This window comes from Schistocerca serialis, chromosome 4 (assembly GCF_023864345.2).
Source record: "Schistocerca serialis cubense isolate TAMUIC-IGC-003099 chromosome 4, iqSchSeri2.2, whole genome shotgun sequence".
NCBI classification, from domain to species: domain Eukaryota; kingdom Metazoa; phylum Arthropoda; class Insecta; order Orthoptera; family Acrididae; genus Schistocerca; species Schistocerca serialis.
The window spans coordinates 47445902-47462698 of record NC_064641.1 but is presented as its reverse complement, the minus strand read 5'-3'; the positions used below and the strand labels follow the sequence as shown (position 1 = coordinate 47462698).

Genomic DNA, 16797 nt, shown 5'->3' with positions numbered 1-16797 from the left:
ACAGTGGGTGACTTTGAATTGGTGTCCACTCTGCGTTGGCTTTCAACGTAAGGCTGCCAACATTCTTTTGCTGTCATGACTTGACCGCCAATCTGGGGTTCCATCTGCAACCTCACAGATCAAACTAAGGTCAGCCCAAAACACCTGTACTCTGACAGCATCCTACAACCACCAATCTGCTGTTCGAGCCTGGGCAACACTGGAATTGACTTGCTTCACACAGTTATGAGAGCAGAGGTGTTGCAGCTTGACACTGCATTATGAGGTAGTTGAAATGCTCAACTGGCAAGGTCACTGGTGAGCTGTGTGGATGAAAGCACTAACATCAGCACATCATTGCTGACTCATCCCACCATGAGATTCATTGGCATCTGCCCATCTCCTTTGCGCACACAGTCTCTATGCCTGTCTAACTTGAGAGTTAGTAAATTATTGTCGCCTCTGGTTGCCTTCATCTTCTGCACCTGTTCTCTACCACTGTCTGTGAACTACTGATCCACTCCAGTACAGTAATGATAAATACAAAAGCTGAAGTGGAAGCACATCCCCTACCCACCCTGTTGTTTCCAAAGCACCTTATTCAGTAAACCTGATCTTGCAGATAAATGGTTTCAAATTCTCTTGGCCACAACAGCACAAGCTTTCCTAGTACTCAATACTCCACATGACCTCTACCGTAAAAATCAGTTGCCTTTTAGAATTGTGTTGGCCCTGGCCATATTACAGTGTTTTATGGATTATTTACTACAAGGTATTCCAAACTGTGCCACATATCTTTGTGATATCTTGGTTAGAGGTGCAACTCCAGAGCACCATCTCCATAACCTTGAGCTCCTGTTCCAGACATCTGCAGCAAAAGGAATAAAATGCAGTCCGCACAAGTGTGTTTTCTTGCAACTATCCTTGACGTATTTGGGGTTCAGTCTCCTGGTCAGTGACCTCTAACAAATGCAAGATTACATCATGGCTGCCACCCACAAGAAAATGGTGTCAGATACCCCCACATAATGCCCTCTGTGGTTTTATTGCAACTTTTAAGGCCACCCCTATTGAAGGCCCTACTTGAGAGAGGCTTCATAGCCAACCCCACCACACCCACACAGAAATGTGCCACCCACTGTTAGTGCACATTGCCATCAAAGCCTTTTCCTTCTGTGTGGGTGCTCCCAGTTGGGGCCTGTGAGTTTGAATGCCACCCTACCTGTATTTGAAGACAATCTCCATCTGTCCTGTGTCCATTATGGATACTATGTGATTCACCCACAGACTCTTGAGACATCCTTGAAGTCAATTTCATCTCTGCCATCCTGATTAATAGCTGGCTTTTTCCTTGCCTCAGTGAGCCCTGCAGCTAGGGTGACTCTTGAACTCCCACTGTGCCTCGTCCTGCCCCATCCTTCTGCAGCAGCATCCATGGACATTGATCCATTATCTGTCCCAGTGACGGACCCTCCAGGCTATACACAACCTACATTCTTCTCTCTCAGTAGCCATTGCCAGGGGGGAGGGGATGGTGGATGTAGTAGTGCCACCTGACATCACTATGTCACTTTGAAACATTGCTATTGATTACTGCGGCACCACTACTACTTGTCATCAGGAGTGTCCTCTGATGAAATTACGTCAGACATTGCACATAAGCCAACCTAGGGGAAGTCAGAGTCAGCTGTAATAAAATCAATGAAGAGTGCAGCAACCAGCATATTGATTTGTTTTACTTTGGACCCTGTTTGTTATTGGTGGAACTCCAATATTGTGTACACTGTATTTTGGTTGGGATGGTTACTTTAAGTAGTTTGCACTAATCCAGGAATGTTCTGTAACAGATCTCACTTTATCAAATAAATCAGGGGGATCCCCACAAGTTTTGTGTGTAACTTGACTATGCAAAAGTAGAGGGTCATAAATTAAGTACCGAGCGAGGTGGCGCAGTGGTTAGCACACTGGACTCGCATTCGGGAGGACGACTGTTCAATCCCGTCTCCAGCCATCCTGATTTAGGTTTTCCGTTATTTCCCTAAATTGTTTCAGGCAAATGCCGGGATGGTTCCTTCGAAAGGGCACGGCCGATTTCCTTCCCAATCCTTCCCTAACCCGAGCTTGCGCTCCGTCTCTAATGACCTCGTTGTCGACGGGACGTTAAACACTAACCACCACCACCACCACCATAAATTAAATACACTCTAAGACAGAAAAGAGATGCACCATGAATTACCCAAATGGGATGGAAATCAGTGAATGTGACATACATGTACAGACAAACAAATGATTACAATATAAGAAAAATCTGATAATTTATTCAAGAGAAAGAGTCTCACCAACTGAGCAAGTCATTAATTTGTTGATCCACCTCTGGGTCTTATGCAGGCAGTTACCTGGTTTGGCCCTGATAGAGTTGTTGGATGTCCTCCTGAGGGAAATTGAGCCAAATTCTGCCCATTTGGCATGTTAGATCATCAAAGTGCTGAACTGGTTTGGGGTCCCTCCTGTTAATGCTCCAAACATTCTTGATTGGCCAGACATCTGATGACCTTGCTGGCCATGGTAGGGTTTGACAACCATGAAAATGGGCTGTAGAAACTCTTAACTTGTGCAGAAGGAAATGATTTTGCTGAAGTGTAAGTTCTGGGTGCCTTGTTATGAAGGGCAACAAAATGGAACAAAATGGGACATAGAATATAATTGATGTACTGATGTGCTGTAAGGGTTGTGCAGATGAGAACCAAAGAGGTCCTGCTATGAAATTAAATGAAAACCAGATGGTCACTTGTGGCTGTTGGGGCATACGGTGCGTGGCAGTCAAGTTAGTATCTCATTGTTAGCTATGGCATCTCTTGACATGTCTTTGTTGGTCATTTGGGCATGGAATCTCATTGACTGGAGTAGAATTGTCTTCAGTGATGAGCCCACTTCAAAGTGACCCTCAATGACAAGAAAAGACATGTGATTCTTGAGTTTCTCCCTGCGTATTTGATAATCAAAATATCCACGGGTATGCTGCCGGTCTATAGTGTCCAACGGGCACAATATTTCGGCGATCAAACATGTCGCCATCATCAGGTGAACTGACGGACTGAGCTCCTGTGAACGTGCCGGCACGGAGATCCGTACGCTATGGCTGCTCAGAGGGAACTGGGTTCGGTCGCGGCGGCGGCCGATTTAAATACCCTCCGCCCGCAGCGCGCTCCCTCCGCCGTCCGTGCCCAGCGCCACGGTCACGCGGTGGAACAGATTGCGACGGCGTCTGAGATGACGTCGGTGTGATGGCTCTGTCCGCCGTGGTCGTCACAACTATACGTCTGCTCGATTTACTCTTGATTAACCCGATCGCTGGTTCCCAAGCCTTGCTAAGATTATAGCCACAGTCACGGTTTATGAGGTCATCATTGGTGCGAATTTCGATGGCCTCTCTAACAACGCTGTCCCAGTATCTCGACGTCTGTACCAGAATCCTCGTGCGGTCATACTCCATGGCATGATTTTCCGACAAACAATGTTCAGCGACTGCCGACTTGCTCGGATACATCAGTCGAGTGTGCCTCTGGTGTTCACGGCATCGATCCTCGACGGTACGCATCGTCTGACCAATATACGACTTGCCACATTGACACGGAATCTGGTACACGCCGGCCTTCCTCAAACCGAGGTCATCTTTGGCGCTCCCCACCAGTGTACGAGTTTTATTTGGATGACAAAACACAGTTCCGATCCGGTGTTTCTTCAGAATGCGGGCGATTTTCCCCGAGAGTGCGCCTGTGTATGGAATAAATGCAGTGCCTACCTCCTCCCTCGTGACTTCATCCATCTCAACAGGTTGTGCTGCAGTGGTTGAGCACGTTGAATCTGCCACTCTGAGTACCCATTTTTTCGAAATACAGTTCTCAGATGTTCTATGAGAATACTACAAACAAATGGAGGGAGTCGCCATGGGTAGCCCACTCTCACCGGTGGTAGCGAATTTGTACATGGAGAACTTCGAGGAGGAAGCCCTGTCGTCATCCGTATGGAAACCTACTTGCTTTTTCCGTTACGTGGACGACACGTTCGTCATCTGGCCACATGGTATGGATAAACTCCTTGACTTCCTTACACATCTAAACTCCATACACCCCAACATCAAATTCACTATGGAGACTGAAACGGAGGGTAAATTACCTTTCCTTGACGTCTTGGTCAAGAGAAGGGCTGACGGCACCCTAGGTCATGGGGTGTATCGGAAGGCTACGCACACTGATCTGTATTTGCATGCAGACAGCTGCCACCACCCTTCACAGAGGAATGGGGTACTTAAAACTCTAGTACATAGGGCGCGCACTATCTCTGATGCAGAGAGTCTACCCCAGGAATTGGAACATCTGAGAACTGTATTTCGAAAAAATGGGTACTCAGAGTGGCAGATTCAACGTGCTCTCCGCCCAACCACTGCAGCACAACCTGTTGAGATGGATGAAGTCACGAGGGAGGAGGTAGGCACTGCATTTATTCCATACACAGGCGCACTCTTGGGGAAAATCGCCCGCATTCTGAAGAAACACCGGGTCGGAACTGTGTTTTGTCCTCCAAATAAAAGTCGTGCACTGGTGGGGAGCGCCAAAGATGACCTCGGTTTGAGGAAGGCCGGCGTGTACCAAATTCCGTGTCAATGTGGCAAGTCGTATATTGGTCAGACGATGCGTACCGTCGAGGATCGATGCCGTGAACACCAGAGGCACACTCGACTGATGTATCCGAGCAAGTCAGCGGTCGCTGAACATTGTTTGTCGGAAAATCACGCCATGGAGTATGACCGCACGATGATTCTGGTACAGACGTCGAGATACTGGGACAGCGTTGTTAGAGAGGCCATCGAAATTCGCACCAATGACGACCTCATAAACCGTGACTGTGGCTATAATCTTAGCAAGGCTTGGGAACCAGCGATCGGGTTAATCAAGAGTAAATCGAGCAGACGTATAGTTGTGACGACCACGGCGGACAGAGCCATCACACCGACGTCATCTCAGACGCTGTCGCAATCTGTTCCACCGCGCGACCGTGGCGCTGGGCGCGGACGGCGGAGGGAGCGCGCTGCGGGCGGAGGGTATTTAAATCGGCCGCCGCCGCGACCGAACCCAGTTCCCTCTGAGCAGCCATAGCGTACGGATCTCCGTTCCGGCATGTTCACAGGAGCTCAGTCCGTCAGTTCACCTGATAATGGCGACATGTTTGATCGCCGAAATATTGTGCCCGTTGGACACTATAGACCGGCAGCATACCTGTGGATATTTTGAAGAAAAGACATGTTTTGAGACACCTGGGACAGTGGGGGATATCAATCTGACTGTCATCCACTATACAGCCAGACAACCAAAAGTGATGGTCTACAGTGCTATTTCATTTCATAGCAGGCGCATTTTGGTTGTAGTCCACAGCACCTTTACAGCACAGCACTACATCAGTGATGTTCTATGTCCTGTTTTGTTGCCTTTCATCAAATCCATCCTGGGCTAGGCTTACATTTCAGCAAGATAATGTGTGTTTTCACATGGTAAGAGTATCTATTGCTTGTCTTTGTGCTTACCAAACCCTACCTTGGTCAGCAAGGTCACTGCATCTCTCTCCAATTGAGAATGTTTGGAGCATTATTGGCAGAGCTATCCAAGCAAGTCAGTATTTTAAAGATGTAATGAACCAATTGTACAGAATTTGGCATGATGCTGCCCCCCCCCCCCCCCTCTCCCAGGAGAACATCCAACAACCATATGAATCAATGCCAAGCTGAATAACTGTTTGCATAAGGACCACAAGTGCACCAACACATTTTTGACTTACTCAGTTTGTGAAGCTCTTCCTCTTGAATAAATCATCCATTTTTTCTGAAAGTTTAATCATTTGTTTTCCTATACACAATCACATCTACTGATGTCCATTTCGTTTGGATAATTCCTTCATTATGCATCTCTCTCTCTCTCTCTCTCTCTCTCTCTCTCTCTGTTCTCTCTGTCTGTTTCTCTCTTCTCTCCTCCCCCTCCCCCCCCCCCCCCCATATTTCCTTCATCAGATAGTTAATTGTTCTTTGATGTTTCAGTAACTGTCCTACCATACTATTTTTTTCTGTTAGGATTATTCTTATATGACATGTCATTAAACCTATTATGCTTTTTAATGTCATATGAATTCAAGCAAACCTTAATATCTACATCTACATTATGTATGATTTCATCATTCTTCCATTTCTTTTACACAGTGAAAATAAGACTCTGATCACAAACCTCAAGAATGGCATATTCCTGTGAGACCTGGTCAGCAAGGCGGAAAAGCTCTCCTTCAACCTCTTCTGTTTTGAATCTCATCTGCATGACTGTGGTGAAATGACTGAGTTCAAATGATAGTGCAAACTTAATGTAACTGTGAGGCAGGAATGTGATGGGTTTCGTAGGGACAGAGCAACTGGGGCCACTCCATCCCACATCACACCAGCACTGTGGTGCTGCTCCTGTCAGGTCTGCTAGACATGTGCCATGTGCTGTACAGTTGAGCTGGCTGCATGCTGCCTTTGTGTGAGAGCAGCCCGTAGTTGTACCCACAGACAGCAGAGGATCAGCCAAGTCCACAATCTGTGAGAGAACACCAGAGAGGGTTTTATTTTCACTAATTGAGGCAACATTTAAATAAGCACATCTACTGAATTAATAAGTAAACTTCTCTATTTCTATTTAAAAACACACAGATATTTACAGAAATATATTTATATGATGATAAACTAAACAAGGTGAAAGCCAAAAATTATTCTTCTATTCAATAATACATCTCATGGAATAACAATCTAAACACTGAATCTGTACAACACATGGATCTAAGCCCGAGGGGCACTATATCTACAATGGTTCTAATTCAGCTATTTTTACCATTTCATTAGCAACCTCAGTATTGCAACGGTTTGCATATATCTGTTATGTTTGGCTTATTCTAAGGGCTTCTATGCTCTGTGTAAAAACTAAGATTGGTCACTTTTCAGGAGACTGATCAGCTTCACTTGTAATTTGTATATTATTTATGTGATAAATCTGCTGTCAGTATTAAGTTTTATCTTTTATTGATGACCCTTATCTCATATTTGGCATCTGATTATACACTGACAGAAAAAAACTCAGAACACCAAAAAATAATTAATGCAGATTAATGACATTTTAGAAATACCTTTGTCTCAGTAACATACTTAAGTGATTAATATTGCAAGATCACAGGTTAATGTAAATGAGAGATAATCCATTGCAAATGTGAAATAAACCAGTGTGACCATCATAATGTTGAATGCAAGCATGAAAATGTGCGTTATGTTGTACAGGTATGAGATGTCAGTTGCAGTTGGTTGGTCAATACGAGGGCAGTTAATGCTGTTTGTTGATGACGCTGAAATTGTCATCCAATGATGTCCTATATGTGCTCAATTGGAGACAGAGCTCATATCTCATGATCAACTAGGCCAAGGAAACATGGGAACACTCTGTAGAGCATCATTGGTTACAGCCATTATATATGGATGAGTGTTATCCTGTTGGAAAATACCCCCTGAAATGCTGTTCATGACTGGCCGCACAACAGATCATGTCACCAGGCTGACATAAAAATTTGCAGTCAGAGTGTGTGGGGTAACCATGCGAGTGGTCCTGCTATCATTCAAAATCACACCCCAGAGTGTAACCCTATATGTAGGTCCAGCGGGTCTAGCATGCAGACAGGTTGCTTGCAGGCCCTCAAATGACCTTCTAACCAACATATGACCATCACTGGCACTGAGGCAAAATCAGCTTTCATCAAAAACACAACAGACCTCCCCCTTGTCCTCCAATGACCTCTTGCTTGACACCAATGAAGTTGCAAATGGTGGTGGGTTGGGATCAGTGGAATGCATGCTCAGGGTGTCTGGCTCTGAGTTGTCCTTGAAGTAACTGATCTGTGACAATTGGTTGCATCACCATGGTCCCAACTGCTGCTCAAATTGCTGCTGCAGATGGAATATGATACACCAGAGCTGTATACCAAACACAGTGGCCTTCCCTCTCAGTAATGCACATGATCATCTGTAACCCAATCTTCTTGTGACTGTATATTCTCATGCCCACTGCTGCCAGCAATCTTGTACAGTGGCTACATTCCTGCCAAGTTGTTCTGCAATATCATGGAAAGTACATCTGGTTTCTCATAGCTCTGTTACATAACCTCGCTCAAGCTGAGTGAGGTGTTCATAATGACATTTTTGCCATCTGAAAGGCATTATTGTCTAATTTCAATTCACCACATCCAATCCCAAAAGTAACCTATGCTTATGACTGTTACTGTGTGTATTTAAAGCAAACCTGCTACTAGTGCCACTCTTATGTGACTGGCGCAAAATTTGAACAGAAATCATCTTTCAGATGTAGAAACACACCTACCAACTTTCGTTTAAGTTGATGACTCCCTCTTGATGTCACAATTTTTTTTTCTGTCAGTGTAGTTACTATGTAAGTTGGAGGTATTTGGGTACTACAGCAGATCAGTTGAAATGTGACTAATTTGGCTACAAAAATTCAGTTGTATGTGTGGCGAGGAATCAAAATACAATCTTCAGGTTGTTTGAAAGGGCCATCTAGTAAAGAGTCCAAACAGTACAAAAATGCATTTGCATCTATCTATGTTCCTAGGTTAAAATTGTCACACTTGGTCAAAGCATTCACTGTCACCTTTGTTGTGTAACTTATATCTACCTACTTCTAATTTATTCAGTTTAGAACTTATAATGTACTAAGAGTAAAATAGGTTCTTCATAATTTCATATTATGTATAAAAACCCACTTTAACACTAAAAATAAGTAAGAATTAAGATTATATCTTTATTTACAGCTAAAGCTCTTACCTGGCTATTGTGAAAGAAATTTCTTATGCAGCCATCGAAGTTTAATGACTTTGGAAAGACACGCCACTCTGTTGCCTTTGTAGGAATTTGTGTCCAGTAAATTCCACCAATCTGGAGAGGGCTGTTTAAATTGAGTTGAGTGTTCAGATATGGCAGGCTTCTCTCTGCTTGACAGCTTGTCCCATTGAAGAATACCACTGCTGCTTCTTTCATTTCTACCACATCAGCAGACTTGCAAAAATCCACTACAAGACGAACATTCTATTCAAGCAGAAGAAACAAATTCAAGAATTCATATAATAACACATCTTCCTCTACACTGTTTGCTGAGCCAATTTCATTCACAAACAAGATGAAAAAATGAGTTAAATAACTGATTTTACTGCTAACTTTTGATAATTACCACAGAATTCCAAAATATGTCAATGTGATGCCATTTTCCATCATTTAGATTTCTCTCCACATGTACACTTAGTTCCACAGTTCCTTGTGTTGTTTTCAATAATAATCTGGGTTTACCATTGTATATCTCAAATGCAACAAAATCTGAAAATTTTATCATTAACACATCACATTTGTTAGTCACAAATAGCCTTCTGTATATTCCCATACATATCTCAGTGTTTGGGTATAGCATGGGAATTACAATTCTTGTAGAGAAAAAGATGATGGTGTTAAGAAAATGAGAGGATACCTGACACAGAATCTTCAAGTGGGGCTATAACTGACACTGGACCATTGTAGAATATCAGGCCATGTTCTTCCTTTGTTAAAAACTCGAGACTAACATGGTTTTCAGATTGTGGAGTGAGTGAGGGAAACCAAGCCCATCCATCTCCTTGGAAACTTCTGACTGTTCCTTGACATCGAGGACCATCATAACCCACTGGGCAGATACAGCTGTAGCCAAGATATATGAATGTTAGAAAAGAAATGGTATATTATGTCAAAACATAAAAAATTTATTTGGCTGTGAAATACTATGTGTGCAGACTCTTAATATTCTGCCTTTAAACATTCAGAGTATGAACATGAAAGCTCAAGTGTTATTTCCTCTCTATTTAGCATTATGCTACTGCCATAATGACTGGAGGATATTTTATTGTTCTTGCTCATTATACTCTTTAATGATGTCTCTCACTACTGTGATCCCATAAGCATATGTTCATGCAAATACAAATATGTCAGAATGCAAAGTTGTGCTTATATGTCAGTAATAAAGTGGTAGTGCAATCTCCAGTCCAAGTGAGAGGAAATGCAAATCAGCAAATCGTAAGTAATTATTTTTTTACATAAAAAATCAGGATGTGAACTGTTTAATAATCTAAAAATAAGAAAACTGTATCATCATAGATCCCACTGATGATGACTTAGAACAAGAAAAATGCGAAACGTGGCTGGGATAAATAAATTAAGTGGCAGCAGGAAAAGGTGTTTTTATTTACAAAACAAGTAGAAATATATATCGTTGAAGAAACAATAATGCATAACTGGCTCTGTGTCCATTTGTTGCATAAATATAAAAGTGTGTGCAGTATCAACATTTTGTTATAGCTTGTTACATGTTTCTCCATGTTCAAAAGCAGTTCTTGAGGTATGGTTTCAGTTGATGGAAATGGACTGCATTTCACAAGACAATCATTTCTTGAAGGAAGAACTTGTTGCTCACATGAAGGCATCACATGATAGTGGAGATTTGTTTTTGAGAGTGACTGACACCTGCCAGCCACTGACCCAACTGTTTGATCCTCTGCAGAGCTTCTTGCATTTTGGTACAGTTTTCTGGTATTGTAACCTACCATATAGACAACAGCTTCATGGAGCTTCTTCCATTCCAGTTACAAATCTCATTCTTTTGCAGTTGCATGGAATTTACATATGTTCTTGCCATGTTTGATTTATGTGGTATTCTTACATGTTAATTTTCTTTTGCAAAAAATTGAAAATTTGCATTCCCCATGTAACAGCAGATGCACTGAGTCAAGTATGCCAACTGTCTGAAATCCAGAAAATCAGAAAAGCCTTTAATGTGGTATTCTTTCTTCAATGCTGGTATGTCTCTTGCTGGCACAATGCTGCCCATCTGTAAATATAAATATGACAAATATAAATATGACAACAGAAAAATGCAAAATTTACCTGACACTAGATCCTTTCTGCACACAGCAGCCACCATTGTAACAGTGATGGTCATGACAGCTTTTGTGTGCTGATTCATTTGTGATGTCCTGACACTCAGGTGTAACGATCACAGAAACACCAACAAATGATGTTGTATTTGCATCAACCAAGAGAGAATATTTGCTTGGCCTGTAGCTGTTTGTACATGGACCCTCACATTTTGTCTCATGAACTAGACAGTGGTTTATACCAATGAGGACTATATTAAGACCAATTTTTCTTGTAATCTGCAAATAGAATGAATTATCTCAAGTAGGACAGTAAACTTTATTGTTGACTATGTAAGTGTTTATTATCCATGCTAACTAAATATATTGTCAAACAAAAAAAAAAAAAAATGTGAATGTTTTTCTTGGCTCCACTGAAGTCAAGTATTAAAGAAATATTTTACTTTGATTTCTCAAAAGATAGAAAAATATTCACAGAAATAATGTTTGTTTAACTTGCATATAAAAGACCACAGTAAAATGGAGGTGCTGAAGTCTTTATGCCAATGGAGAGCAAATATTTTTCATTGTGTTTTACACTACCTCATAGTACTTAACAAGTAAACGGGAACCAGCTTTATTTGAAATGTAGATCCATTTCAGTTTAAAATGGAATTCAGATTTTGTGACATCAAAAGGTTTTGAAGACCAAATGTACTATTGGATTCACTGACGAAAACCCTTTTTTTTTTATAATGCAAAAGATTTCTACAAGACTTCTCCTCCCTCTCTCTCTCTCCATCACTTCATCCCCTACTCCCTGTTCATCTCCTCACCCCTATCTCTCCCAACCTCCTCCCTCCTCTCTCTGTCCATATCTTTCTTCCCCATCTCTATGTCCATATCCTCCACCCCCCCCCCCCCTCGCCTTCCTTCTGTCCATCATGTCTTTCCCCCTCTCACTGAGCTTGATCCCAGCTTACTGATATTGCAAGTGAAACCTTAATCGAGAACTCAATTCATTTAAAATGAGTGGGTAAATCAGTTGGGATCATTAATGCAATGGGTATAGGAGAGACCTCTCTCACTGCTGGATCTGTGAGGACACTGGCTTGAATGACAATACTTCTCAAAGTTTTGATCTGTGAATAGGTAGGACTGAAAAGTTTTGAATGGTTCAGATTCCATAGTAGTATTCTAATCATAATTTGATAAGCCACAAATACAGCATTCTTCTTTCCTTAACTGAATATGATGAAAAAAAAAAGGAAAATACACTGTTATGTGTCCAATATTTGTTTAAAATTATGTTTAAGGAGAAAGAATATATGTGATACATGTGGAAGAAACAATTTGGCTAATGGTTTAAATGTCCTTATATTTAAGTTAAAACTGACTCCAAGAAATAAAATGAAACTGCACGTTTTCACAGCACAACATTTTGTTTCTTGCAGCCCATGTTGCAGGAAAATCCCTACATTGTTGTTTAAAAAGATATATAGCCTATGGCCATCTGTATGTTAGTAGATTGTCATATAACAATTTGTAGTAAATCAGTTAGGAACCTTACGAGTTTTTTGCTGACTATGTTTCCTCCTGATGTAGTATACATTTATATATGACATATATTAAAAAATATATAACCTATGTCTATCTGAATTTTTATTAGAGTGTCACATAAAAATCTGAAATATTTTTGTCAAGAATGTTTCAATATTTTTCTTAACAGTCTTTCCAATTTATATAGTCTATATATAGATATATACCACATATATTTATAGAATGTGTGCCCTATATCTGTCTAAACATTTATTACAATGTCATGTAAAAATATGAAGAAAATTGGTCACAAACTTTTCTAAATTTGTGGTAACAGTATTACACTACAACTTATCTTTATATAGTAGCACAGATATTTTGCTTGATATGTTAATTTGAATGTTAGAATGTGTGGATGAATTTCATTTTTGTTCTCAGATACTCTCTTAATTCATGTCTGGGTTTTTATAAGCTGTCAGCGGTGGAGAACCAGCCACCCAGCCAAACTTCCAGTCCATTACATACTGACCAATTTGGTCACTCTCATGGTCTGAGCAACTGTGGATGTTTCAATCTTCATACACCAAGTGACAGAGTGAACAAAGGAGAAAGACAGTCAGTGTAGTAATTGTAAATGAGAATCTAATAGAATGCAAACACAATAGTCCTATGTTATTTTAAGTGATTTACAGGTTTAAGTAGCAGCCTGGAATTTGATGGACCAGATCTTACTAAGGGGGCAGGACTGTTGTGGGAACAACTGCATTTCAGACTTTGCAACCCATCAAGATGTGTGTGAGTGAGCCGCCTACAAGATCCTGCTGCTGGGTGCTAGAATAATGCTGAAAAGCTTGGTGCAAAGCCTCAGTCCACCACAATGGTGGGCTGAAATTCCATGTGCCCTGGCACAATGCTTCCCATGCTCACCTACTTGACAGGAAGTGGGGCCCTATCACAGCATAGCTGGACGGAGTGAATATAAATACTCGCTGCTTAGCTTTTAGCAGCACTTGTATTCACACTATGAATGGCTATGAGACTTTTGACTACAGCTAGTCTCGATACCAGCTGGCAGTCTAACACAGGCCAAGCACCTTCAGCTTTGCCTAGCAGCATCACCAGCTAACCACAGATCAACCAACCATCAGTAGACCTGGTGGTTATTGGCCTGATATGAATGCTTTCAAAGGAGGAACACTTCTAGGGTTTCTTTGTACAGCATCTGGGCACCTCCAGAGGTCCTGAGTTCAGCACAGGGCTTAAGACAACCTACCTTACATCAGCACTAATGCCGAGCCTAGTCACAGCCTTCCACTGAGGAAGCATGAGGCAGCAACGCTGCCATGCATACCTGTACTGCCACCAGGTGTCATGCTGAGCTAGCAACCACTGCCTGGGATCGGGCATGCAACTGTGATGCTGACACCAATTTCTGTATGGAAGTCTTGAAGAATACAGAACTTTAACACACTAACTGAGCTTTCCTGTTTCTGCACACACTAGGTACTGATAGAATGCAAACCACCCTCCTGTGTATGACATTCTGGTATGGAAAAAACCATCCTGGCACATAATGGTGTCCACATCCATGTCAAGATTACAGAAGCTATACCCTGAATTCCACAAGTCAAAAAAGACCTAGAAAGAGCCTATATAAATTTTAGACTTATACTGATACAGACAAAAAATAACAGATGGAATGTGCACTAAGAGAATGAAACTGCAAAGAAAATGGCAACAGAATGAACTGAATAAAGAATGAGACTCCATGGAGAAAAAAGTGAGAGCTGCATGGCAAAGCAGTTAACTGAATTATAAGGTTTTCATGATCCAATAGTATCCAGTTGCACATAATAATTAATAAAGATAATTAGCTGTATTTATGATGAAGTTTTAATCTTTTCAGTCTAGATGGCTACAATAATGAACAATGCATCATGTTAAGTAGTCCTACAATCATTATTTTGTTTGCACTCTCCTTCCCTGAGGCCAGAGTGTTGTTCCCAGGATATTCACATAATTGGGAAAGAACAGTTTTTTCTGTTAATTATGTAATATGCCAGTTTATTACTATTTTAAGCGTAAACAATGAGTGAGAAATGATATTCATAAATATCATAAGCAGTATATAAGAAATTATAACTTAATTTAGTCTGCAGAACAAGTTAATCATTATTCATCCAAAAGTCATCTCAGAATGATATAGGAATCATTGTGGTAATGACAAACTTCAATGCAAGACGCTTTTAATAGTTTCTGCAATGAACTCTCTTTGCACATCTGGCACTAAACCTAAAGAAATTCTGGTCCTATGTAAAGTACACCAGTGCCAAGATTCAGTCAATACCTTCACTGTGTGGTAACAGTGGTGATGTTATTGATGAGATGCCACTACAGCAGAGTTACTAAACATGGTTAACAAAAAAAGATGAAGTAAATATTCCAGAATTTGAATCAAGAACAACTGCCAACATGAGCGATTTAGAAGTAGATATCCTCGGTGTAACAAAGCAGCTTAAAACACTTAAGAATCGAATTAGCTGGGCAAGTACTTGCACCTAAATGTGTGTTTATAGATCATCTGGTGATGACTTTTGTCTTCCTTAGAAACTTTGCGTTATTAGTAGAAAAAGCATAGTACAATAACTCAACAAATGTAGTAATATGTGGTGATCTTGACACTGATTTTCTTGAAGAATCTGTTAGAAAGCTGCAATTGATAAATTTAATTATGTCATTTAACTTAAAGATAAAAGCCATATCCCCAATGAGAGCTGTCTTGACAAGGTGGCCACTAACACTTACTGCACTGTAAAGATTATAGATATTGTTTTTCCAGATCACAGTGCACTTAACAATAATTTGAAACCACCACACAATGTACTCTCAACAGGAAAAATATCTATTAAGTGTACAAATTACTCCCAAGTGCAGCCTCGGCCTAGCCGTAAACAACCCGCTAAGAAACTGCAGCAAAACCCCCGGCAACTTCCTTCATGTCCATGGTGTTTTACGAAACATTCACGCGAGGATTGTCCCCAACATTGGGCTGTGTGTCACAGTTGCAAAAAGAAAGGTCATGTGTCTTACATTTGCAAATCCGACCGCATACATGATGTTCATGAACATGACGCTGATTCTGATTCTGTGTTGTCTGTCAACTACACTTCTTCCCTTTCAGGGTAGTTATTCCTCACTGTCCAAATCCTTGGTCGAGATGTTCGCATGCAAGTGGATACCGGTTCTGCCGCCACTATAATTAATTCTCAGACGTATCTTCAGTTGGGTTCTCCACTCCTGTCACCTGTCACTCAGCAATTACGGATGTACAATAAACAGAAGATTTCTCTCTTGGGACAGTTTAATGCTGAGATATCTTACAAATCCGTCATTCACACTGTTCCCATATTTGTGGTCGACCAGAGCAACGCAGAAAATCTTTTTGGTTTCGATGCTTTTCGCGTTTTTGGGTTCTCCATAGATGACTCTGTCAATATTGTCTCTGATGCTATTCCTTATGCCTAACTGGATTCCTAGTCGACGACATTTTCGTCCCTTTTCTCTCCTGGATTAGGCTGTGCAAACGACTTTGAAGCTCATATCACGCTCAAACCCACTGCTCGCCCTAAGTTTTTTCGGGCTCGGTCCATTCCTGTGGCCCTTCGTGATCGGGTAAAACGGGAGTTGGATCGTCTCACTTCTTCAGGGGTCACTTCCAGTGAGTGGTCCTCTCCTGTCCTTGTCGTTGCTAAGCCAAATGGTGATATTCGTCTCTGTGGCGATTTCAAAGCCACTGTAAATGCTCAATGCCTCATCGACACTTACCCTATGCCCCGTCCTGAAGAACTGTTCACTAAACTTGCTGGGGGCCAGTATTTTTCTAAAATTGACCTGTCAGAAGCTTATCATCAACTTCCTCTCGACGCTGCATCCCGGCAGTTTCTGGTCCTTAACACGCCTTTTGGCCTCTATCAATACCAACGACTGCCATTTGGGGCTGCCAGCGCCCCTGCTCTCTTTCAGCGATTCTTGGAACAATTATTGCTCCCTGTCCCTGGGTGTATAAATTACCAGGACGACATTGTTGTCACTGGCTCCACCACTGACGAACATCTTCAAAATCTCCACACACTTTTTCATGTCTTACACAGTGCCGGTCTTAAGTGTAATCTTCAGAAATCAAAATTTTTTCAGGCATCTAACACGTACTTGGGGTTTCAACTCTGTCGGCATGGTATTCGTCCACTTCAGCAAACTGTCGCTGTGATCGGT

At 41.5% G+C, this 16797-nt stretch overlaps 1 protein-coding gene across 1 annotated transcript in view; it reads right to left on the bottom strand.

Moving 5' to 3' along the window:
- Window positions 1–16797, bottom strand: part of LOC126474219 (neural-cadherin-like) — a 105110-nt gene that overhangs the window by 65326 nt on the left and 22987 nt on the right. Inside the window, exons 5-9 of the mRNA XM_050101683.1 lie at window positions 11018–11286; window positions 9573–9778; window positions 9282–9424; window positions 8879–9139; window positions 6252–6596 (exon numbers count right to left, since the gene is read on the bottom strand). Of these exons, the coding sequence (XP_049957640.1) occupies window positions 6252–6596; window positions 8879–9139; window positions 9282–9424; window positions 9573–9778; window positions 11018–11286 (1224 nt within the window). The remainder of the gene's footprint in view (window positions 1–6251; window positions 6597–8878; window positions 9140–9281; window positions 9425–9572; window positions 9779–11017; window positions 11287–16797) is intronic.